Below are 26,486 nucleotides of genomic sequence, written 5' to 3' on the forward strand. Positions count from 1 at the left end.
CACAGAATCTTCTGGATGATTCATTGGCACTGAAAGAATGGCACTTAGAGATAAACAATGAGAACAGGAGAAAACATGATGTCAAAAAAATACTTCACATTTTACATAGTATAGGCTCACATTTTCACATGCATCTTGATCAACAGGAAGCCCATTCTTATTTTCTTGAGAGCTTTGGGAGCTTAGAGTCCCGAAGTTTGAACTGTGCTGAAGTTTTAGAAATAAAAATTCAGACACCTGTTAGTAAAAAGACCAGACTTCTTATTGTTGTGAGTTAACCCCAAAACCAGGACACTTGTAAAGTAGACTAGGTTCTGATTTCACGTGTTTTCAAAAAGATTTGTGCAGCCACAACCGCATAATTTGAGTTTCTGTGCTTCATATCTACCCAAAAGAATGTTACAGTTGTGAAGACTTTTTTAGATCTTGCTCCTCAGTGTTGGTCTAATGCTCATAAAATGACATATTGTTCATAAATTTATTTTTGCTAAAAAGAGATATCGAGTTAGAAATTCCCCAGGATACTTTGAAGAGACTCTAAAAACTGTTTGTTTATGGAAACTAAAACGCAGAAACATGGCCTTCTAAGTGTGATTTCACTTTTCAGGGAATATGGGGCCAACATGCTACTGTATCTTTGGCAATTAAATAAAAGTGACTAAAGGCAGGTCCATTCAATTATGGTATTCCTGATGTAAATGGAAGATAATGAAGTGAGACATTATATGTACCAACAGCATCCTTGCATTGATTCAACATCTAGAAAGTCTTTTAAACTTTTAAAATGTAGAGCCAATTGTAATATTTCAGTACTAAAATGACAGATGTAATTCTTCTAGTTATATTAACTTTATTTAGCTATTCTTAATTTTATATAATTTTATATAATTTATCTCAAAATAAAGATGTATACTTTTCAAATACAGTATTTCTTGACATGGTCAGTCCTTTTTTTTTTTTCATTTTAGATCATCATATTTATACCATTTGCTTACTGAATTCTCACATCAGCTTTTACAGCAGTTTTCAAGAAGGTAACTAATTTTATGGTTCAGAGCAATGATGATCCCTCAGAACAAAGGTTTGAAGCCATAGGTAGTTGGAAAAATGCAGATAGCATAAAAATATAAATATATATAGATATATACCTCCCACAAAAATACCATCTCTATGGGTCAGAACAGAATAGTTATTCTTTAATACTTTGAATAAAACTTAAGAAAACATCCCTGAACCTGATTGCTTTTCTGAGTTCATTACCCAGCCACTTCCTCTCTGGCTGATTTCATGTTCTTATTCCCGTGAGTGACTGTGTCTTCGATGAAACAATCTGCTTCCTTGTGCTTCAGGTTTCCTCTTGGCCCTGGAGTGCTACAGTAATATGAAATATGATGGAATTTTTTTCTTTAATACTGCTCTCCACACTGGATGTATTGACAAGTAGGTATAAAGTGTCTTCTGTTTGCTACCTCCTCTGTCATCTGCTGTGGACATACCCTTGACCAGAAGTCCTCTTTGCCCCATTAGATAGCTGTGCCAGTATTTTCCTTGACAGATATAAATATAAATATATATATATATATATATATATAAATACTTATATATATATATATAATAGAACTGTTATGCTGATGTCCTGGGTACATTGGCTTGTTACTGACCGAGAGGGGTGTAGAGCAGCAAGGCACAGAAAATCCACTATACATTCTAGCATTTAGGCTTTATCCTTTATTAGGTAGTGAGTAAGAGACAAAAAGAACTGAGTTTGTTGTTTACAGCTGAACTTTAAAAGAGACTTGTGTGAACAAAAACTTGTTCCATAGAGCACTGTGACAAAAGAGGTCCAAGAAAACTGAAGGTGTCATTGCAGATTAGCTGATGTAAGTAGTTGGAATGACACTCTTTTATTTCTAGCAAAATTTGTATGAACTCTGCTCTTAGTACTGTGCCTCCATACATGCCACAGGCCATGTTTTGGCAAGGATCAGCCTGTTGATTTTGATGGCATCACAACAACATGGCAGGATGTACAGCAGGTGTCCATGCACCAGAAGGCTGTGCACAGGAGCCTTCAGGATATTTGTCTATCTCCCATTTTCCCATCTGCCTGCTTCCTCATGGGGAAAAGATAGCCTGCCCAGACCTTCTACCTTGCTAAAATGTGAGTACTCCTCTGTTCTTTCAACAAGATCTTTCTTACAAAGGCTCTTACAAAAGGCTCTGGAAACAAGTGGTGGTTCATGGAGCACAGCTTGAAAGCTGCTGCCCTTTTCAAGGAGGAATCTGATCGCAGCTGGCAATGGCACTACAGCTTCTGCAAACAGATGGAAGGTTGAAAGCAGGCTTAAAACAACAAGTCCACTGAATGTTACTATCTCATATACCCAAATATAATGAAAAATTTTCTAAATTGAGTGTGAGGAGCAGGTTTAGAAGGCTGGCTTATTGACTGCCTCTTTACTGGGAGCTGTAGAGTAGAGAGCCCTTTTAAATGTCAGCCCCTAGTTATTTAGATGTCTAAACTTGGCTTCAGGAACTTACTCATACTGTTGTTTTGAAAGTTAGGCCAAAGCAATCCAGCTGGTAATTAGCCCTGGAATCACCATCATGTCTTTTTCATGGCTACATAGGTGTGAATTAAATATAAACAAAAGCTCATTTCATTTCAAGGCACAAACGTTTGCAAATAAACTGGATGAAATACAAATACATAATACAGAACTTATTTTATTACTTCTAGATAAATAAATGCATCTCTTTGGAATTCTTTGGACACAGACATCCATGGAACCTCTTCTTTCTCTCTCTTTATATATTTTTTATAAAATCTAAATGCGGAGAGGTTTAAAAAATGGCAAATACAAATGTATATGGAAGGCTCACTGATGAACTGCAAGTCAAAAGTGCTGTATATTCCCATCCTCTATATCTCCCACCAATCTGCATTAACCACAGGCAGCATTATATAGCAACCACATGGTCAATATTTTGCATTACTGCCTTTTAATGAAATCTTTCAAATAATTTCCCCATCTAAACTTAAATTATGCTTTTAAATTTTATTCTGCCTAAATGTACGGTAGGCATTTCACTTAGCTACACATCAGAGTGGTTGCATGTGACTCAGCAGCACACTCCATAATATTAATAGATACTTTTCAGCTCCCTATGGGAAAAAGCAGGCAGCAAGGATTATTTTTTTCTCTGTTGTTTGTTTGCTACTTACCACTTAATGACCCACATGTGAAATCAATGGTTATATAATTATTTTATATAGTAGATTTTCTGTTTATAAGTTATTTTTCTTACTCTAACATATATACAATATATCTATATATACCCCTGATAAATCTTACTTTAAAGGGACACTGTCAACCCCTTTAAGCCTCACAGTAAATATATAAGGCTTTAAGCTGTCCATACATCACGGTCAGCTACAGAATTCAAGGGTCCCTTGAGATCCTAAAAGTTGTATTTGTTCCAAACCCATGATGTGCAGCTATCTCGTAATATGTATCTCATGTGTCACTGTTTACATTTTATAGGTATATTAAGACATTTTATATCACATCAGTAGGAAATAAAACAAGGGAATAAGTCTGTTGCTAAGACTAAGCCTATTGCAAAAAATATTACCTGTATCTACAGACACTCCCACTGGTGTGATATAAAATGAATATGTGCCATTTTTGGGATGAAATTCTGGCTACACTGCAGTCAGAAGGAACTTTTAAACTGACCTAAACGAGATCAGGAGTTCTCTCCTGTTTTTCATTTGTCAGTTATGACTCTCTGTAACTGATTTGTGTCTTCCCTCTGCTCAACTCTGAAGTGTCAGACCTGTTTTATGACAAGATCATATTTTTGGTTTTTCACTGTCATGTCTTAAACATTGATCTGTCATGTATGTATTACACTTTTTGAATAAACATACAGTGTACACATACATTCTCAGTTAAATAAATGTTTGACCCATCCTGTGTACAGTATCTGAAATATTTTTCCTCCACTAGATCCTCTTTATCACTTTCTTTGCCCTAACCTAGATCATTTTCATTCTTACGTGAGAGAGGAAATCTTTTCTCACCAGGAACAGCTCCACATTATTGTAATAATTTTTGACTACTTATCAAAGTGACATAATTTTGTTCATTTTATCTTTTGCAACTCAGTTAGAAACTTAGTGGCATAGATAGAGACACAATACTACTGTTTTACAAGACATCTATTGTATCTACTTTTGTTCAGATAAATACCCAGTAACTGCTGATTTGGCAGGATGATTGGTAAGGGTACTACTATTCACAGTGTTTCTTTTTTTTTTCCTTCTTCTTTAATCTACAGAATAAAGTATTTTATATACATTGGAACCAGTTAATGCCCTTTAGACAAATTTGTAAGTTGTTTCATAAAGCAGGAAAGACATTGCAGGGAAATATGTGCCAAAATGCACAGTCAAAAGGCTTTGTAAGTTTTATATGTCACTACAAGTCAATGCTGGAGATCAGTTCTAAAACGATCAATGCTCAAGAGAAATGTTCTTATCTGGAGAAAATACCGCCCATTCCCCCTTTCAGAATTTGTTCAGTTCTCTATCAAAAGTTCTGGCTCTTCATATATACTTTAAACTATAAATAAACACTGCATAGTTCAATGTCCTTGATTTTCTTTTTTTTTTTTTTTTTTTTGTTTGTTTTGATTTGAAAAATTATTGCAGTACAATTAATTCCTGTTTGGAGTTCAGTAAGGAGCAAACAGCACGGGAGTGTGGGTGGTCCGTATAGGCCCAGGAGCTGGTCGTAGGAGTGCTGGAGGAAGTGCTGAAGTCTGGAAAAGGGTGGCTGCTGGGGCTGTGCGAAGACTGAAGGGGGAATTCACAGCCACAGCAGCAGCTGCTGCTGCAGCTGCCAGCGGATTTGGTAAGATTCGTGGGGCCATCGGCTTTGAAGGTTCCTTTGAAAATACTAATTTTACCTGTGGGGAAAAAGAGAAAAACAAACAGAGACACATAATTTTTTTTCATATTAGGTACATGAGAGGGAGCTTGATTTAAGATGATAAGTGCAGAATCAGGCAAGAGAGGCCTCAAGGTGGCTACCTACTCTATGGGCTACGGACTTGTAACAGGTGATACGACCTCCCCAGTGCACAAGGTACAAGGATTTGGCTGGGGACAGAGTTCCAGGGTTCACACCTGACTGCTGACACTCACAATTTAATATGAGATTAGAAATCAAAGCAAATCTAAAACGGGACTGGGGAATCTGCACCAAAGCAAAGCTGCATGTATCCTGCAACAATTAAAGAGGGAAAAATCAGATATCAATTAATAGATCTCCATCTGGACAGCTTAATGTAGAGACCAGAGCAGAATGAAAACATTATTCCCTGGTTTTACAAGATACTTTTTTTTTAATCATTAGGATGAGAGTTCTACTTAAAATTAAGATCTCCATATAGCTCCCCTTCATTTACTCCTGCTTCTAATGGCAAGCAAATAAACCAATCTTATCACTCATGAGTTATGAAAATCTCATGTTTCACGTGTTTAAATGGGTGCTATCCCATATAATTCTGCTTTGTATTCAACTGTTTTCCACTAAGATCATGTTCATTCTTTCAAGGATTGTGAAAACCTGGCAGATACTTTAAAGTAGCATACTGCCAAACTATGATCTTTCTGTCCCTGTCACTGAGGTTTCTTCTTGAAAAACATTTTAAATCATAACATGATTTTCTTGTGGACTACCAAATACAAACCAAAAAAAACCTCATTTAGAATTTCCTAAAAAAAGGGAAAACCTCAAACCCTGAAATTTCTCCAAGAATGAAAATACAAGAGGCTCAGTAATATTTAAGAAAAGTTACATTTGGATGCATACAAATGACCATCTCTATAGATTTCTGCAGTTTTCAGTGGAATTTCATGTTTTTAATGAGATGCCAGGAGCCTGAATACCTTTGCAGTCCTACTTTTATAACTCTGAGATAAAATTAGAACCTCATTTACTGACAAAGAAAAGTTCTCATTGTGTCTGATGGACTTTTGGTGGGTCTGTGTCCTAGCATGACCTGAGGCCTCTTGCAAAGGGCATAAACCTGAATACATGGTACTGAATATACAGAATATATGTACCATGCTGTGGCACATCTCAGTGTAAGTACAGACACTTTTTACTTACAAGGAAACACAATTTCTCATTCTTGACTTGAAAGGGATTTTCAAGTAAATAACTTGAACAATATCATTCTGACATTTTCAACTCAACAGAACCCTAGTGAATGAATCATCAGAAATTAAGGGCAGGAGTACTCTAGCATGAACCACAACTAGGTTTCATCATTACACTAGCACCACATTCCAAAAGGTCTGTTGGTTCTTTACTGGCCAGATGGATAGAAGATTTTTATTTTTCCCAATACCTATCGGCAAAACTGCTGACTTTCAGGCCCTTTACAGCTCTGGGAGAAATACTCAGATCAAACCAAATTCTTTAATTCTCTTAACAAAGGATGTAATAGATGCTAGATATAAAATTCTGTATGGTGCCTATTAAAACCAATGATCTGATCTTTTCTTTGATCACTGTTATGCTCACTGATGCAAGCTGTCTTCTTCCTTTGCTGAATACATGACTTTTTCCTCCCTTCTCACATTTTTTAATAAATAACTTTTACAGACTTATTTAGAACAGAAAAAAATCCCTAAACCAAAAAACTAATAAACAAACAAAAATACAAAACAAAGCCCACCCAACACAAAAAAAAAAAAAAACCACCAAAAAACCAAACCAAAACAAAACAAAAAAAACCCAACCTCAAAACAACCATGAGGAAAAAAATAACCCTGAGTACAAAGTACTCTTTGGTTTAGAGTTCCCAGTGAAGGATGTTTTTTGTAACAGCTATTTTATTGCAGAAATTTTGGACTATCATATGCTAGGCAACTTTTTTTCCTCCTGTGCAGTATTTTATACATGCTGGACAGCTGTGGCTTGAAGAAATACCAAGAAAGTCCCAACACTATAAGACTTCTTAAACTCTGAAATATCACTGTGGGAATTTATAAATTTTCTATCTCTGAAGCATGAAAATCTAGGAAAGACAGAGAAGTACAAATGATAATGAAAACATGGTAAAAGTGGGGTTTTTGTCTAGAAAAACCATGAAAATGTAGCATGTTCTTTTTTTAAATTTCTGTAGACAAATTTGGCAATGTCCATACATTTTGTGTAATGAAGAACAAAGATCTCATGTGGCTGTTTCTATTAATAAAGACTAAGGCTTTCTTGCCATTCTTGGAGGAATCAGGTACTTTTAATGAAATTACTAGATTATTTCTAGTTAGATAGCTTTTCAGTTAACTTATCAACATGATTCTGATTTCCAGGTAGCTGCAAAACTAGTAATACTTAACATATGCAGTACCTTGCACGTTCATTTCTAAACTCTAATTTACTCACAGGTCAACTTTACTCATGGTTTCTTTACTCATTAGGAGTAAAGTAACCATTACTTGGAATGGTAACAATGAAACAATTAAGTTGTTTCATTTCCAACAAAGCAAACTAAGGGACAAATAACTTGAAATATTAATGGGGAGCATCCTGGTTTCAGCTAGGAAGAGGGAATACAGGAAAAGTAAAGAAAGAGCATTAAATTGAAGGTGAAATTAGTTGGCTTGTTGCTGTGCTATTCTGCACTTCAAGTGAAAACAATTCCTGCAGTTTTTGTATTCAAAACCATAAAGACTAAACGGAGAACTGGTATCTCCTTTCTTATTGAAGCCACAATTCTACTACATATATCTGTTCATTTATTGCTAGTTTTTTCTTTCCTTCTTAAATCTCTTTTGCCTTTTTGATGCCCTCTAGCCTGACCTGTATATTGTGGGATTGAGGGAGAGGGAAAAGGACACGCTGCTGTTATTTATCTTGAACCTTGGCTGGAGTTCTCAGAAATCACCATTATATAAATTGGTAGAGAGCTGTGCACAACCACAACAACAATGTAGGAGTTGTTTTCATCTGCTGAAAAATAATTTCCTAAAGGAATACCATTCCTGTCAGAAAGGCTGTCCTGATTCTATATCCTACTTACCCTATTACATATTTTCTATTCCTTTCAGTATAGTTTGTATTGAAGACCCTGATCTTGTGGATAACTGAGAAACCCTATGGGGCTATTTCCCTATTAGTGAATCTACCAGAATGGTGCACTGCTTTACTCTACAACTGAATCCTGCATGAATATGCCACTCATGAGGGCTGCCCCAACAAGGACACAGTTTCTACTGCCAAGAGCTTTAACTCAATGTAAAGGGTTTTCACAGAAAAAAAAAAAAAAAAGAAAAAGCTCCATATTGTGCCTGCATCAGAAAAGATGGTCAGGCATAAGGGGCTAATCTCTATGAGGACAATGAATCAACATCCTCCCTCTGTCAGAACCATTTATAAAACCCTACAAAGCAGCAGATATGACATTCACAGATTCATAGAATCACTAGGTTGGAAGAGACCTTCAAGATCATTGAGTCCAACCCACGCCCTAACACCTCAACTAAACCATGGCACTGAGTGCCATGACATCAAGTCTTTTTTTAAATACATCCAGGGATGGTGACTCCACCACCTCCCTGGGCAGGCCATTCCAGTACTTTATCACTCTTTCTGTGAAAAACTTTTTCCTAATATCCAACATATATTTTCCTTGATGCAGCTCGAGACTGTGTCCTTGTTCTGTCAGTTGCTGCCTGGTGAAAGAGACCGACCTCCACCTGACAGCAACCACCTTTCAGGGATTTGCAGAGAGCAATAAGGCCACCCCTGAGTCTTCTTTTCTCCAGGCTAAACACTCCCAGCTCCCTCAGTTGTTCCTCACAGGGTTTGTGTCTCAAACCCCTCACCAGCCTCGTTGCCCACCTCTGCATGTGCTCAAGAGTCTCAAGGTCCTTCCCAAACTGAGGGCCAGAACTGGACACAGCACTCAAGGTGTGGCCTCACCAGTGCCGAGTACAGAGGAAAGATGATCTCCCTGCCCCTGCTGGCCACACTATTCCTGACACAGGCCAGGATGCCATTGGCCTTCTTGGCCACCAGGGCACATTGCTGGGCACTGTCCGGTCACACCATCCCCAGCCTATAGTGCTGCAGGGGGTTGTTGTGGCCAAAATGCAGGACTCATCCATGCAGTTTAACTGATGGAGAAGATAAAAGTCAGATGTTTCACTACGCCACCCACAATATAAGCTGCTTCTTAACTAGTGGTAGCATCCTAGAGGGTTTTTTATTAAAAAAACAAAAACAGCTTTTGGAGCTAATAGGAATTGTGTTTCAGATAGTTTATCTTGGCAGTTGGAATGTGACCAGAACCATTCTGAAACAGTTGAATGAAAGAAGAGGCAGGTTTTTTTAATTGTTTCACTTGTTATCTCAACAATTCTCTAAATAAGGATAGAATAAATGGTTTATATTTTATAGAGTTTTATTTAGTTGTTTCATCACTATTGTCCTTGGTGAAAACTGGAAAAATCCTGTATGATATCTGGAGGTTTTTTCCATCTCTTGCTCTTTAGTGACCTTTGCAACAAGCTTATTTTCTGAGGTTATTCAGAGTAGCTACAAAAGCAAGGGTCCATAGGTTGTAGTAAACATGCCTTAAAGTGCATTAAAAAATCCCTTGTGGACTTCCAGTGGCTCCCTCCTGTACTTGATACTCCAATGGCTTACACTGTCACTCTACTTCTAAACATTTTCCCACTTATATTTTCTAAAAATCCTACTCATCAGGATTAAAATAAAAGTCAAATGAAAAAGAGTGATTGGCTTACCCCTAGAGGATGTGTTCCCTTTTGGAGTTTGTTGTATGGGCTGTATTTAGGTTTGGGTGGCTTCCCAGCAGCTCTGTCTTTGTGCCTTCTACTGCTTATGTGCTGTTAAAATATATTGGGGAGGGAAGGGGGGGGAAGAAAACAAAGGGTGATAGTTCCATAACAGATCACTTCAGATTCTGCTTTACACAAGATTACTGCTCCAATACGAAAGGCTTTTGCTCTACAGCAGCATTACTTTGACTAATTCAATAATGAAAAAAATAGCCTTTTTTGAAGTTTGAAGAATCCTTTGTGCACCACATCTTGGGACTGCAATTTTCATCAGTCCTAAGTTCAGCTCTGCTTCCACTACAGTTAAATATTTTCCCACCTTTTCTAACTTCAGCAGGACTTGGGTCAGGTTAAAGCTTTTGAAAAACTCCCTAACTCTATAAATCACCAATCAAATTCAATCCACTGCTGATAGAAAGTTTTTAAGGAATATTAAGTAGTAAAGCATCCCCTATTTAGGAAAGAATATAAGGTCAGAAAATTGTTTAAATCCCTAAACTACCTGGAGATCCTTCTGAGATGGTTGCATACCAAACTAAGAGACAGTGAAAAAAAAAGCTCGAAATCCATTATCTTCATAAATTCTATGAGACTTTTAAAGTATCTTTCTCCACAGATTATCTTGTAGTATTAGAAACAAGGGACCTTTTTCAGATTTTTTTTTTTGCTTTGATTTTCATTTTCAAGAGTATTATCACAATAAAAATACATAGAACTAGACTTTTTTCTCTGAGACCAGAAGAATGTGTATTGCTATTGTCCATTATTGAATTAATCTTCATCCTTGTAAAGTTCCTTTACAAGTATTTAATTCCAATAGGCATATGGAATTAAACTAAGTGTTTTTCAGAAAGCTTTGATCATCTGAAGAATGACTGAACATAACTCAGAGTAATTGCAATTTAGAGGTCATGCTTCTCAGTTAGAGTGAAACATTGGTAAAAATATTAGGAATCCTCTCCATCCCACGTTTCACAGAATACAAAGTGGGTTACTTTGTATTCTGTGAAAGCACTGGTTGCATCCACCTTCATATCTTTGTCATATCATGCAGTACATGAAATGGCAGAGTTTGTTAGCTCAGGACAATTCTAGCACTCTAAAGACACTTGTAACGTGTTACACGTTCTTTAACTCTTTATCAATGGTGTATAATTGAGAGCTTTTGAGACAACATATTCCATGCAAGGGAAAATCACAATCAAAACAAAACATACAGCATGACAGCCAAGTACAATGGACAAAACTGTGAGTTCCATTTAGACACAAATTGACATGTGCTGACTGTGTTGGTACTTTACCACCATGAAAACAAAGAACAGCCAAAGAGTGTCACTCCACAATCTGGCTGAGTACCTGTTTCAGTTGTGTCTCGGAGTTTACGTGTACATCACATATTTCACAGTGAAATGTTTTGTTCTGGAGGCCTGTGTTTCCTTTATTCACAGGTCCTTTGCCTTTTACGCCTGCCCGGGGAAAGGCTTTTATGGTTCCACTTCCATTCCGAGCTTCCAGCATAGTTTTGTGCTTAGTCCCTGGAGACAACAGAAATGGGAAACAGAAACAGCTTTGGCAATTGGGTTCTGTTCATTGTTTTATTTATTTTTTTTTTTAATAAAATCATATGACCCTCAGCTTGGTGCCACGTGCTATCCTTGGAATTGGACTGTCTTGGTCTGTATCAGAGTAATACTAATGTAACAGTATTTCACACCTGATATTTATTTACTAAATTACATACCTGTAGGTAATGCACTAGAACAAAGCAGCCAGACCAGAAAGTAGCAGCACAATCAGGTACCCTGATGTGAAGTTAAATGTGTGTGACTTTTCTCATTAACTCCTGCTGCTAATAAGACCTGAATTGTAGTTGCAAAAGAAAAGTAATTTAGCTATTAAAGATGTAGTTGGCTTTGATTTGTAGTCCTCCTGAACAGATTGATAAACAGTATGTCTAGGTAGCTTACAATTAAATCTGTAATTAACTAATTACTCTCCAAACCAGAAAGGGGCAGAGGTTCCTGGAAGCAACCTATGGATCATTAATGTCTTGGACAGAAACCAAAACATGTGAGAAACATATATGAGAGAAAAATACAATTGCTTTTTTTTTTAAATTATAAATAAAGGGTGCATAGAGAACACTGGCCTTCTGTTGCTGCACCTTTATTCAGACTGAATAGTTTCTTACACTGTTGACTCCCACACAGGTAGTCTGTGATGATAATGGACTAACTAGTGCATACAGAATCGCCACTCCAGTGCTAATTGCTGTATGCATCCACAGAGTCTTGTGAAAAAAAAAGCATGTGTGTGAGCACACACAGTTTATCAGCACAGGCAGCAAGAACTTGGAAGGTTGTGTTTAAATATTCAGAATAGTGTTTTGGCTCTCAGCCTGATCAGAATATTTAGAGTCTATACAAAGTTAAACAGTTTAAAAGGATACAGCTTGAAGTTGAACTTTCACCAGCTGAAGATCTGGCATATAGTAAACAGCATTCAAAACTGATGGAATTTTGTTTCTTATGAATGCCAAGAAGTCATAATTTCCATTCTAATTTGAGTTCTATAGATATGCCAGAGTTATTTTTTTTTAAAGTGCATCACAAAACATTTGATCATTTTGCTCTAGGTATTTTATCACTGTCTCTAAATTTCAAACCCAAGGTTCTCTTTCTGTCTCTGAACTCTACTTACCCTCAATAAGAGGCAGCCCCTGACATCCAAGATCAGGAACTTTCTGTAAGATGGCTATAGGTGGTCACTGCCACCTTATCAAATCCCTAAATCTTTTAACTCCACCCACGACTGAGCCAATCAATAACATGCTTAAATTAGTGACTGTGAATGGTGGCTGTTTACTACCAGAACTTACTGATGCTACTAGCTCTAATGGCAAGATAAAGTTCAAAATCTAAGAAAGATGGAGATAGGCAATTATGCATTCAACCCTCATGCAGCAGCTGCCATCAGTTGATGAAAACAAAGGGAAAATATACATAATTTTAACAAGATATTTATTAACAGACAATATGGAGCTAAGAACTCTAACTCTCATCATTGAACTCTGACTGACTGATGCTCCCTCTTTCAGCCTTAATTTGTAAAGTTTCAGACAAAGCTGATGGCATTCATTCTCATTTGCTAGTCGGCACAAGCAAAGCTATGCAAACTCTGAACACCAAAGGTAATGAAGTAGAGCCGTCATTTAGCTCTATAAGGTTTTGAAGCTGCAAAGGCTAAAGTGTAAGAAAATCTGCAGCTTGCAATAAATTCCTTTCTTTCTCTTTTTTTAAAGCCTCTTTGCCTGTCATTTTTATACTTTAATAGTTAATGAATTCCATGTAATTGCCAGTTTTCTGCCACCTCTTTGTCCCCTGCTGCAAGAGATCTAATCTATTCAGGGGAAGATAATTGCAGCACTCTTGAGACAGAAGGAAAAAAAAAAAAGGAAGCAAGCAAGCCCTGCTCCATCTCACCACTGTTGTGCGCCTCCAGCTGTGAGGCAGAGTTGACAGCGACTTTGCATAGTGAACAGTACAGCAGTCTTTTTGCTTTTTCTTCCTCAGTCTCAACGGAAGGGCAAGTGCTGCTGCTCGTGGCTGTTGTGGGGATTTTCTCCACTTTAGAGGTGATCTCAGTTGTCATAACACTGCTCTTCCGGATTTCCACGGTTGTCGTCGTTGATATTGCTGGTGTCCCTGTGTTAGCGTCTGTGGGCAAAGAGAGGAGATGGAAAGAAATGAAAACAAACAGAAAAAAATTGTGTGACTTTCGATGTTTGCTTGCTGATGTCCCAATGCTGTGATGACACAGAGAGACGGGTTGTTCTGGTGGTGGTTTGACTAATGGTAATGAACTAAACCTGACCCTCTTCTTTGTATTTCATGTGGTTACAAAATACAGTCCTCTCTTCTATTAGAAAATCATGTGTTGTCTCTTGCAGTCTGCTCACACAGAACTCATAAACTGAACAAAAAGGTCATTAAGAATGTACTGTACAACAGAAGAAAAATGCAATAAAAAAGGTCATGAAAATGACCAGCGTAACAGGCAGTTTAAATTTATACACACAACTTCAGCTGTATAAACGACCATAGTAACACATAATACTTATGCTGATTGGGTAGCCAAGCTAAAGTTTTAACATCTTGTACTAATAAAACTAAAATGAATAAATTGGCTTTTATATCTGGGGAAAAAAAAAAAAGAAGAAATTGATACTTCTCTTGATTTTTCCCAATACCAACACTAAAAGAATGAAGGTAATTATAAACATGGTACACATTGTTATCCATTATTACATAATGATGATACATACTAATAAGAGTAACTAAATATATATATACAACATTCCCTATCTGAGACCTAAACAAACGCTAATAAGTTTTTCATTCTGCCTATCAGCTGGAAAGGCTACAAGCAAGACATATACCTAAATCTGGAAACTTATTTCTTGCAGCTAAGAACTAGTGCTTTTCCAGTAGTTATCAAATGAAAGAGAGAAAATACACAATGATATTTTAGTTTGAATCATTGATACATAATGTTTGGATATGGCAGTATCATGTGGCTCTTAAGTATATTGGGGTGGAGGACAGCAAAATGCAGCAGTGGAGGCAGTGAAGAAGATGGTGGGTAGGGGACATGAGGAGACAAAGGACAGGAGCTGTTCTGCCTTTGCAGTGCTGTATTTTATCATATTAAAAAAAAAAAAATTAGTTACTTTACTGAAATATGCCTGGATTTGGGCACTTTCAAGCATGGCTCACTTTGGTTTCATACATTACTTGGTGTTAGTGATGCTGTACCTGTGCTATGCTTTTTTTAACTACATCCCATCAGAATGGACAAAATAGCAATTCTTTCACTTAGAGATCCAAATACAGGCTCTGGTGCAGAAGGGACACAACTAACTGATACCACAGTGGTGCATTGCAGACCAGTACTGTTCCAAACTTTGTTAATGGAGAACATTCCTAATAGCTTAGCAGGCAATATCAAATTGGAAGCAGGGCAAACATCCTGAGAAACCTGATTCAAAACAATTTTAATGCATTGAAGAAACAGATTAGAAAATTAGATGCTTTTCAGTAAAGACAATTGCAGGAATCCACACTCAGTAGGTTTAATCTGATCTATTAAAACAGAATCATGAACAGCAACCCCAGTACTGCATTTGGGGAAGTTTTATTGTATATTTCTTTTTGATTGTTTTCTTTTTTTATTTGCTTGGTTTTCAGAAAAATCTTTCAGTGACAGACATGATGAACACAGATCTTTTCTATCATTGTGCTATAAAACAGGTCCCCACCACAGTGAAACTGCAAAGCAAAATATTTAGGAGATATTTTTTCCTCCTCTGATCAGCTCTGAAGGCCCTGTGTCCAGCCTGGGGACAGAAATGTCAAAAGAAACCCCAAAATTACTCGCTTTGCTATTAATTCAGAAGCAATACAAATACAAAGCAACAAGAGAGGGTTTGTGATGGAGGGAGCCAAAAAAAATTAGAAGTTTAGAAAACATGAACTGTGAATATGGAAGAAAAAGGGCGAGCACTGACAATGTTTTTCATATCTGTAGAAGGTAGCTAAAAATTAAAAGAATGTACTCTTCTCCCTCATCCCTCCTAGTAGAGCAAGGACTGTTGGATTACATCAAGAGAGACTTAGATTAGACGTAAGGAAATTTTTTCTAATGTTAAAGCTTATGAAGCCTGGGAATAACCTACCTACACAGATCCAGAAATATTTCCTACTGGGAGATTTAAAGCTGGATGAACAAATATCTACACAAATATGACTCCCTTTCAGTCAGTGGGAATACAAGCCTTTAAGCTCTATTAAGTCATATGCATTGTGTATTTTGTCATGTTTCTATAGACTCTCCCAGAGGGTTTTTAAAAATTATCATTCATAAATCCAAGAAAGCAGTTTTTCATGTGAATATTCTAGGTATTGACAGGCATTAAAGCATGTAGCAAAAGATAAAGTCCCACTCAAGGTCAAATCACAGTTTGGTTTTCTTTTCCCTGAAAGAGTGCCTGAAAGTTGTCATATTCTGAAGGTACTGGGGACATCAAATATCAGTGCAGAAGGAATGAAGTTACCTTGCTGAATAGTCTCTTCTTATTTATGGTTTTTTTAAAATAAGGTTTCAAAAAAAAAAAAATTGAAATATTAAGCATTTTGTTGGGAAACTGATGAAAAAAAATAAAGCCCTTGAAGATCTGTCCACAAAACTGTAGCACTAACTAGTCACTCCTTTCCCATTCCAGAGAATCCATTGAAGGTTTGCTTTCCTTCAGTCAAAAATTGCTGCAGTGAATTATTTTCCTCAAAAGCCCAATCCAAATCCAAACTCTGTTGCTTTATAAGCATTAACACTGCTTTTAAAACATCAGTTTCTGCATCCTGGTACTACTGTACAGTCATAGGCTTAGCCAAGGTACTCTCTTTGTGACATGGAAGGCAAGGGGCAGATGGCCAGGCAGGGGAAAGGGACATTAACATTCTCTCATGACTGTTGGTGCTCATTCTAATCTTGCAGGAAATTACAAATGTGCATCAATCACCACTGCCAGCTTTGCAGTGTAAGGGTCAGTACTTAGTCCTAAGCAAAATATAGATGATAATTTCTTTACTTTCCCTAGGAAAACCTGAGGCAACAAATGAAATAAAACAATAAAAGCTGAAATAACAGCAGATTTTATTCTGCTTCAAGAATCTGACCTTCTGTATCTATGCTGATCTAATATTTCACTATATAATTATTTAAAAGCTAAAAGAAAATATAATTATGCTAGCTGTTTTGAATATTTTGAGGGTATTTTGAGATATGCGAATGAAAGCAGCATAGTATATAAAAAATTAAAAATGGTAAAGGTCATCAGGAAAAAAAAAATCAAAGTTCAGTGCATTTATTCTTCATTTTAAGAGGTGCCCTATGTGAATACACTTGATATTCTACTAATGCAAATACATCAATGACATTAAAACATAAATAAAAAGCCATTGAAGTTCACCACGTAAAAGCCACGACACATTTAATGATGCAAAGCTGCTCATTCCCATATAAACTTTAGAATTTTCAGCAGAGATTAAGGATAAAACATTCTTAAAGCTGTCAAGTAAGCTTACAAAGAGGCAATTCAATTCTTTTTCTCATAAGAACTTCTAACCGAGGCAGCACAGTTCCCTTTGAATATTTTAGTGTTGCTGCCTGTCTGGAGTTCAGTGCCCTGAATACAGGGTACAACATTAAAGGTATAAGGAATTAAAAACCAACCAAACAAGGAAAAACAACACCAAAAAGAAGTAGGAAGGCATCTGAGTTCATGCCTTGTAGACTGAATCAGCATTTCTTAACACTCTATTATGACAGTGCTTTAAGAGCTATTTCAATTATAAATGTTCTAAAATTGAGCTGGAAATTCAGCCACAGTCAAATAGAAGATTTGTTTCTGGTGACGCAGGCTTGCAGCACTGTGTTATTTTCATACCAGTGGCCCACAGCAAATATTCATTATTGCAACTGTCACTGCTTGGCTTTGGTATAGAAGCTGATTGCTGATATTGTATGGAACTGGACTTCAGCAGCAAAAAAAAAAAAAGGGAACACTTCAGGATTCAAAAGAATCCATTTGTGATTCTGGTCTTAATATAGCAACAGAATAAAAAATAAAACTATAGAAATATTATATTACAATCTAATCTTAATCACTGGCAAAATCAAAGGTCTGTTTTAACAAGAGACAAAGACAGATGAAAAAATATTCTGTGAGAACTGACTTTGAGTACTACAGATACCAGGGTTCAAATGGGAAATTGTATTGTGATTAAGGTTCTCCTAAGTAAGGAGGATTAATTTCATATCCCAGCTACAAGGTTCATGAATTTTCTTTAGTCTGAAGAAACAGAAAATTACAGCTTTGAGTATGTGAAAGTTTCACTCATCAGTTCCTGCCACTAAGCCTAAGAATTTTTTATCCTGAAGCTATAAATAGACCCAGAGAGAGAAGCCTACTCTGACTTCAAACAAATCACAAATATTTATGAGCATGTTTTTCTTCCACAATCTCAAGTGGCACACATTTAAAAATGTCTGATTTAGCACATACCCATGCATTCTGGTCTCATTTAAATCAAACTTCTCCTTTGACCTAAAAGGATTGAGCATTTGGCCCATAACACTGTTCAGGGAAAAAAATAAACAACAAAACCACCCAAAAAAACCCAACAACCGTGCCTGTGCAGAAGGTAGAAAACACATCCTTTCTCATAACAAACAGAACTTGATATGAAATATTTCACTATATGAGACCACCGAGTATCGTCAGCCGGCTGTATAGCTTATAACAAACTCATGTCAATGCTCCCAAACAGACCCTTGGTACTGGCACATTCAAGCCTGGGACTGGGACTCAGAATGTTATTTTCCTGACTACTAAGAACTGCCTCCTCAGTTTCCTTGGGCTGCTTTGAAAATTCAATTTTCCACTACTTCTGTGGTAATTATATTTGAAGAAAAGACTTAATTTCTTTAGAATCTATAAATAAAATAGTGGAGTACACCAAAACCAAAGTTCCACCTCCAAAAATATTATGGCTGACATATATTTTTGTGCTTAGCTGATTTTCTGTTCTCAAATGCTGAAACATAAGCATGTGTGCTAGCACATTGACTGGCTCCTGCATTTAAACAAAGCACTGTGAGGAACTCTGACTGAAATGTATCAACTTCTTATCCTTTATATGTGCAGAACACAAACTTGCATATTTTGTAGTTGGTGGATATCTGTCCCTCTGCAATAAATTGTACAAAAATTCTTTTGGTATCATATTATCAAAAATCCAGTAATTAGACTTAGTTTTACATTCAAAACCTGGATTCCATCTATTTATTATAAATATATCCTGCCCAAAATAGATATGTTTACTTGGAGAGATAGAAGTATATTTTTAGAACTCAGAAGGACCCATATAAATTTTCTCAAATAAAAAATTATTACATCATGATTTAGAGACATAAATAGCAAACATCACAGGGTTTTTTGGCATAAAAGACCTAAATATATGATTGACAACTATGCAATTCATCATTTTATGGTTGCCTTCAAAGGCACAATATGAAATACTAGAAACCATGGTGTTCGCCTGATCTTCTACAGGATGACTACTAATTACTACATCATAATGGAAGGGTCAAGAGCTCTGAAGTAATAAACAAAACTGAGTATGACAAACCAGGAACAGTAATTGAAAATTTTTGATGAGCTCTCTTTTTTGAACTTTTTTTTTAAGTCTGTTTTTTAAACAGATGTTTACCTGTTTTGTCTCCCTTTCCTTGTAACTATCCTGGCTTGTCAGTGCTTTCCTGGTCAAGTTCCTTGTTAACTTTCTTTGTCTAGGTGTCTATCAAAATTATATTTAATATCCAGAAAGTGGGTCTGAACAAGTCTAAGGTATTGCCCAAGCTTTTGCCCAAATGTACCAAACAAGCATTGCTGAGAAACTGAAAGACTACAAAGTTTCCCAGAATGAGCATGAAAGACAAATACCAGGAATTTTCTTGGATTGTAAGTGGAGAAGCAATGACCTCATTATTTTGAGCAGCCCTGCTTTTTAACACTTAAATAAATCATATTATACACAGTGTTCATCACTCAGAAACAAGATGAAGAAACAACTGGATACACAACAAGTGACTTCATTTTACTGCTGCCTCTACTCCATGCTTCCCATCAAGATGCCTTGGCAGAGATTTGATGGCAGGGAGACAGAAAACAGGATGTTTGGTGACAAAAGGTGCCCGCAGAGAGAGTGATGATGAAAAGTAGGAAACTTCATATATTTGATCTTTGGATATTTTCCTCCTGTTAAATTCAATTCTGTCAAGCACTCAGATGACCTCCTTCATTAATTAGGAGTACAAAATTTTCTAATGAAATTATACCTAATTTTTACTAGCAGTTCTCTTGGTTTACAGCACAGTTCATTTAACTTCAACAGGATCTACCACAAAGGGACAACTGCATTCCTGTTGAGGTTAATTGAGCTGGCAGCAACAGTAACAGCTGGGGGTAAAAGGCCTGTGGAAAGTGAGGAAGTTAGCTAGGGAAATGTCACACCATGTCTGAGTTTTGGCTTCTTAGGCAAATGTAGCTGAGAAAAATAGGACTGGAAGGTAAGGAAATGATGAAGAGAAACCATTTATTTTTCAGGTCATTTAAGGGATACTTGGTGATGACTGAGTTTGGACACTGGGCTGTCCTTATGATTGTATAGATTTTTCCTCAGCCAGGCAGAAGAAGATCACCTTTCACCAGCTGTGAGTGAAAGGGTCCCTATGCAAGGAGCTTCTGGCTGAAATTACTCTCACAGTTTAATTAACGGGTATTCTGTAACGAAAATTTGATTTGAAATTAAGACAAAGTGTTTGCTTAAGAGGTGGAGTTCACACTTAAATGCAAAGAGGATTTTTGCATGCTTGAGACTATGCTGACAAACTACCTCCAGTTTTACATCTGCATGCACCTCAGTATTCATTTTCCAACTTTTAAGTAAAAGTAAACATAATAAAAAATATACTCACTGCTAATCTTAGTACATAAGTAGAAACTCATCACCAGTTGAGTTTATTACCAGTAAAAAACAAAGAACAGAAAAAACTGAAAAAGCTAAAAACCCAAGTAGGAAAAGGGTTCTGCAAGACATCCTAGAGTAAAATGAATTTGCCTTGAATGTCTCTTTCTGGAGGCCAACACGTGCACAGCAGTCCCCATCTGTATTATCATCCTCTCTGTTCCTCCAAAGCAGGTCAGATGCACATGAACTGCCTCTGTTGCTCCTTGGCTTGTACTGAATGCCAGACTGCCCAGGGATATCTGGGTGATTCAGCTTCATCCAGAAGTCATCCAGAGACAGCTACAGCAGTGGAAAGGGATGATTGCATTCCCGTGTCCAGGAACATCCTCGGCACTGTGTGAATCACTAGCGCAGACCGAAGTCCAAAATAATGTTTAAAAATAGGTCCTTCATCAGTGCCAAGGTCCAGGTGGCATGAGTTATATCCAGTCAGTACTGGAGACAGTATTTCCCCAAGGAGAATTCAGGGAGCGACTTTCCTCTGTGTCACTAACAGCAATGGCTTCAAAGTGTTACCTTACTACCCAAAAACTCATTAGAGCTTGAAGTCACACCATGAACCCAGGAGAAGATGTTGCTCTTACCATGGTCAATAAGTAACTATGATTTAGCTGCTGACTGCTGCTCCTGCTGCCCCACACACCTACCATGCAGACATGGGGAAGGAAGCAGCAGGCAAGCTGTTCTCTTTAACTTTGCACTGTTGACTGTAGTGATGGAAGTGAGCATTGAAAGGGCCTCTCCCAAACTCCCCTTCTCTTTGACAGAGACAGAGAAGGAACATGTCTAGGATATACACTACGGGAAACTTAGAAGTATTTTTCACAAAATAAGTAGGTTGGCAAAGCCTACTTAAAACTTGATATCAAAAACAATTTACAGTGGAATCTCTCCCCAGCAATCTGCCACCAAAACCAAGGAAGCATGAAGTAATAATCACCAGCAAAGAAGAGAAAATGCATTGCTTTCATTAATCAAACGGAACAAGGAAAGAATAAGTGAACTGCACTGCAGATTGCAAAGGATTGGTCTTCATTTTAAGCAGGTAGTTGATTTTTTTTTTGCATTTTAAGCAAGTTGAATGTCCTATTTAAAAGCTCCATCTAAACGTTAAGTCTCAAAGCAGATTTATAGTCAGAGAATCTCTAGAAGTAAATTAAAATAACTGGAATATAACTCAGAATTTCTAAAAGGTCTGACTTCTGACTGCTCTTGTAAATGTAATACCTCATGGCATCCCCCTGTCTTGAATCCAGGAATAATTAAAGCTATTCCCTTTACAGCAGCTTACTTCCTTTACTGGAAAGCAATGAACTAGTAAATCTGATTTCGGCAATAACTGAAGTTGTGTCTGACACAGGAATTGTCCCTTGTGGTACCAGCATCACAATTGTATAACTTTTCTCAGTGGAGAGAAGGCAGGGAGAGCAGTGAGGAGACATTCTTTCAGACATCTGTCCTGTAGTGCTTTGTAAGTGGAGCCTGTAGGGGATGTGTTCCAGGGACTGATCAGCAATGACTTTCGCTACAAAACACCTGCTCTTCCTTAAGTAGCTGAGATACCAAATGTCCACATTTGGAAGAACAGATTTCACAAAGAATTGAGGAGAGAACAGTACAGGAGATGGTAGTATTATTACCATTATTATTACCATCCTTAATCTTTGGAGTAATTAATTGTTTTGATTTTCCTGGTATCTTATTCAGATTTTTATTAGTCTTCTTCAGTCCAATGTTTTTACAAGGAATTCTTCCCTTGACTGCTCACCCATGGTTGATAACATATTTTGTAAATTGACAAGAGCACTCTTGCTATAGGAGTAGCATCCAGTTGAATGCTAGGGAAAAGAAAACCTTTTGCAATTTTCAGTGTCTCTGGAAGGATCTTATATTATTCACAGCTGCAGTTGCTATGACCATCTAGTTAACTTGTTCTTACATCTCCACCAGGATCCATATTCTAAAATAAATTATTTTACTACTGCCTGCACGCCCTCTGCTCCTTCCCCTCTCCCACCCACCACAGGTTGCTTCAGGGCTAGGACTGAAACAGAGAGTTTATGAAACGCCCTGTGTCATCATTACAGGTAAAAACATTGAATGATGTTTACAGAGGGTTTCACAGACAATATAGACCACAATTTCTGAATAACTTGTCACCACAGTTCTTGGTATAATTTTCAGGTTCTGCGTTGCTTTTTCTTACTTTTTAATAAAACAATTATTTTATGCAACACGAGCCGTCTATGTTGGCTCTCATGTGTCAGTCTTTGCCTACGGGCAGACTGCTACCAACTGAACTATCAGTCTAATTACATTAGCTGGCAGAAGAAACATACTTGGTAAACCACAGTAAGTCTGGATAAATGGTCCTGGGATAAGGCAAAGACCAATAGAAACCTGTCTACTTAAACAATTTCATGAGTTTCCTTTCATCAAATGTTGTCTTTGTCAGAAAGGACTGAATCAACCCTTTTTGTCTCTTCCAGCAGTTCTCCCTGACACTATTCACACATATCCTGCAGAGAGGTTATTAGTACTTTGATGTTTGGGGTATTTATCTAGTCAATATGATAATTTTATCAGGCACATTCTCCACAGAAGAAAAACGCAAGAAGTGATGTTTTCCTAGCCCAAAGCTGTTCTCATGAATTATATAAAGCCTTCTGCACACAACAGTAAAAATCAAAAAGTATTTCCTTGTGGCACCATTCATAGATATCACTTCTACCTTCAAAGCTTATAGAGTCAAACATGTTATTTGATTTAACCAATTGCACCCAAAACAATGATGGCTTTGTACTTTAGGACACAAAGCTAGCAGAATAAGCTTTAAAGGAAATGACTGCTCTTAGTTTGCAGTGACAGTAAAAGAGAGTAACTCCATATTAATGGATATAAGTATCAAAATGGCAGCACAAGACTAGCTATAGCAAATATTTGAAGGTTCTAGATGAGAGGTATCTAATTCTTGCTCTGCTTTGGCCTTTTCTTATATATCCTCTTGTAAGGCTGACATTAAATGCCTATGTTATCTGGAAAACTAGAAGTGACATAAATTAATACTTATAATGATGTAGTTAATTTTTCAGAAGGTTTGGTCCAATACTTGCAAAGACAGAAGTTCTGTTGTGTTGAGTGAAGGTAACTACCTTGTAAAAGCGTGGTTCTTAGGCAAGTAGTCATAGGAAAGTGAGAGCTCCAATCTGTTCAGAACAAATATCATGGAGAGATACTTGAAGAAAACAATCTTAAGCAACAGGAGCAGGACTGATAATTACTGCAAACTCTGCTAGTTCTGTTAAAATTTTTTTTTTCCCCAAGCAGGAAAGAGTATTAATGACCGTAATTATAGCTTTGATAATTTCTTTGGTAAACCCAAATTGTCATTCTCTTCATGTGCCACATTTTTCTTTGTATGCAGTTCTTTCCCTAACAACATAACACTGTAGCAACAAAAAAGATTTCAGCTTTCCTTCTAAACATGGCTGTAAATACTGTACCACTTACAAGATCATACCCCAGCTTCCTCTGTTAAATTTTTTTCCTTTCTTGTCCATGATAGTTTTTCAAACAACACTAGATCTGACATCATTCAGATCCAGCATTATCTGTTAGAAAAGAGAAAAAGAGAAAATAGAAGTTCTTCTTATCAGGGTAATACACTATTGTGTTAGTTTCTTAGTTTTCATTGTTGTCGTCTCTCTCTCCCATGGTACACTATAATGGAGAAAAATGTATGAATAAGAGTCCATGAAAGCACTAATACAAGCCCAAATATTTGAAAATTGCCCTCATTTGAAGCTATTTTATGAATAACTGTATGTATTTTTCATATTCATGTTTACACAGTGTCTAGGTGAATAGGTGCAATCTGCCTGCCTCAATAAGCTTTAGACCTATAAATATTTGTTAATGAGCATGTAAATTTGAAGGATTGCACAACTGCAGCAATCATCACTCCACAGCCACACCTTCACTCAGTTTAGCATTGTGACTTTTCTTTAAAAACCACTTTTCATTCACAAAAAAATAGTATTTTTAGCATTTCTCTCATGACATAAGGTCCTATGTCAAGAACTCTAGTTCAAAGCCCTGCTGAAGAGCAAAATACACAGAGAGCAGGGAAAAATACTAGCAACTGGATAATACAATTAGAAACAATAACCCAGAATAATTCTGTGTAAAGTCAGAGGGATTACCAGAGGGGTGGCGGTTTTTTTATGATGTAGAGTGCATTTTACCACTCCTTGCTCTCACCTACTTAGTATGTAGCAAATAATTTAAAAAGAAATGCAATAAGTTTTTCAAAATTTTCAGAGGAAAACAGCTACGCTTAAAACAAAAAAGTGATTTGGATGAAAAATATGGAATTAAGGGTTTAGTTTTTTGTAGTAGCTTTCAAAAACCTTGGTTAAAAGTTGCAGTATGGCTACATTAGTAGAATTACAGCAGCTGGAACAACAAACTTCTGAACATCCTTCAGCTTCTGCAATATCCAATATAAGGACATTTAAGCATCTCTTTAGCACTGATACACTATATTAGGTGTGTTCTTGAGCTCTTAAGGCTGCTACCATTCCATACAGACAAAATTACAGATAGATTTTCTTAGGATCCCTTTGCATCACACAGCATTTTTAGAACCTTAGCAGAGTTTATGCAAGGTAACAACACTGCTTTTCTGAAGCAAAAATTCAGATATGCCAGTCTCTGAAATTTCAATACACACTATAAAATGGAGGTTTCAACCTTTGGGACAATTCCAGTGTTTTAATTTATAAAATAATTTGGCCATCACTTGCACAAGCTTCCTTACATAATGCTTGTGCATTAGTCATTTGGCAGGCAAGTAGGGAGCTTACTTCAGAAAACCTGCATCATTTGTGATCTTGTAAGCCAATTGATTACACTGGCAATTGACCTACAGCCTTAGGATATACAAGTATACAGGCTTAAAAATATATCTATATCTATATATATCTATTTATCTATATCCTTTTTTTTTGGGGGGGGGTGGGGGGTGTGGGGAGTGAGTGGGAGAGAAAGACTGCAAGTTGATCAGAAAAGAGAATACTTGTTCCTCCCTCTCAAAGCTCCAGAGCTGTAGATCAAGTGAATCTACAGATCAACACATCTCTTAATCCATGACCATGGGAAAAATGCATATGCTTGTACAGCATTAAGATTTTTGTGAAATGGAAAACAAGAAGGTGGGAAAATGCTCAAAGCAACAGCTCCAGGCTTCCACTGCCATACAACCACCAGCAGAAACCTTGCAGCCACTCTCTTCTCCAAAAGCTACATATTGTCTCCTCTCCCTCACAAAGTATAATCATACCAGTACACCCCAAATATACTGTATTGAAGATATACAGAATTAAAACAAAAACTTTACCAGTAATTTGAAAAATTGAAGGAATTTGAGGCATTTGGCTTCAAATAAGCCTTCCATCAACTATAGTGTGCTTCCCAAGTCTGTTTGCTGTACAGCAAACAGATATTGGATACTTTGCATGTCCAGGTAATAGTGAAACCAAGATTTTTAAAGGCTGTCCATTGTTCACAAACATAAACAACAGAAAACACATCTACTTGTCAATCCCATGGCAGGAAATATCCCTGGACAACCCCTTTAATATTCACAACTCCTAAAATGAATTGTACTGACAAAAGAGACGCAGATGAGGATAGACAAGACAACTCGTTCAGTGTAGAAAGTGCTTTTTGTACCATCAATAAAATTCTGCAGGAATAGAAAGTCAATCATGAACATCACAACTCAGAGGTGACAAGCAGTGCTCCAAAACTATGCTTTCATAAACTTGTTCGTATGGCATTCAGACATTTTTCATAAGAAATTTAAGTCAAGATTCAGCAGGTAAACAGTGTGGCAATCTAGACACAATTCCCATTAAAAAAACCCCCAAATCCCTTCACTCCTTCTATCCTTA

The 26,486-nt window shown here is 36.9% G+C and overlaps 1 protein-coding gene across 3 annotated transcripts in view; it reads right to left on the reverse strand.

Annotated features, from left to right (window-relative positions):
- Positions 1–1,705: 1,705 nt before the first annotated feature.
- The window catches only part of ZNF385D (zinc finger protein 385D), a 408,882-nt gene continuing 384,101 nt past the window's right edge, over positions 1,706–26,486 (reverse strand). For all 3 annotated transcript variants that reach the window (XM_059846143.1, XM_059846162.1, XM_059846152.1), the window contains 4 exons: positions 13,366–13,599; positions 11,240–11,418; positions 9,830–9,931; positions 1,706–4,974 (listed from right to left, as the gene is read on the reverse strand). In XM_059846143.1, the coding sequence (XP_059702126.1) occupies positions 4,741–4,974; positions 9,830–9,931; positions 11,240–11,418; positions 13,366–13,599 (749 nt within the window). In that variant the 3' untranslated portion in view covers positions 1,706–4,740. The remainder of the gene's footprint in view (positions 4,975–9,829; positions 9,932–11,239; positions 11,419–13,365; positions 13,600–26,486) is intronic.

The sequence above is a fragment of the Haemorhous mexicanus genome, chromosome 1 (genome assembly GCF_027477595.1).
Source record: "Haemorhous mexicanus isolate bHaeMex1 chromosome 1, bHaeMex1.pri, whole genome shotgun sequence".
NCBI lineage: Eukaryota > Metazoa > Chordata > Aves > Passeriformes > Fringillidae > Haemorhous > Haemorhous mexicanus.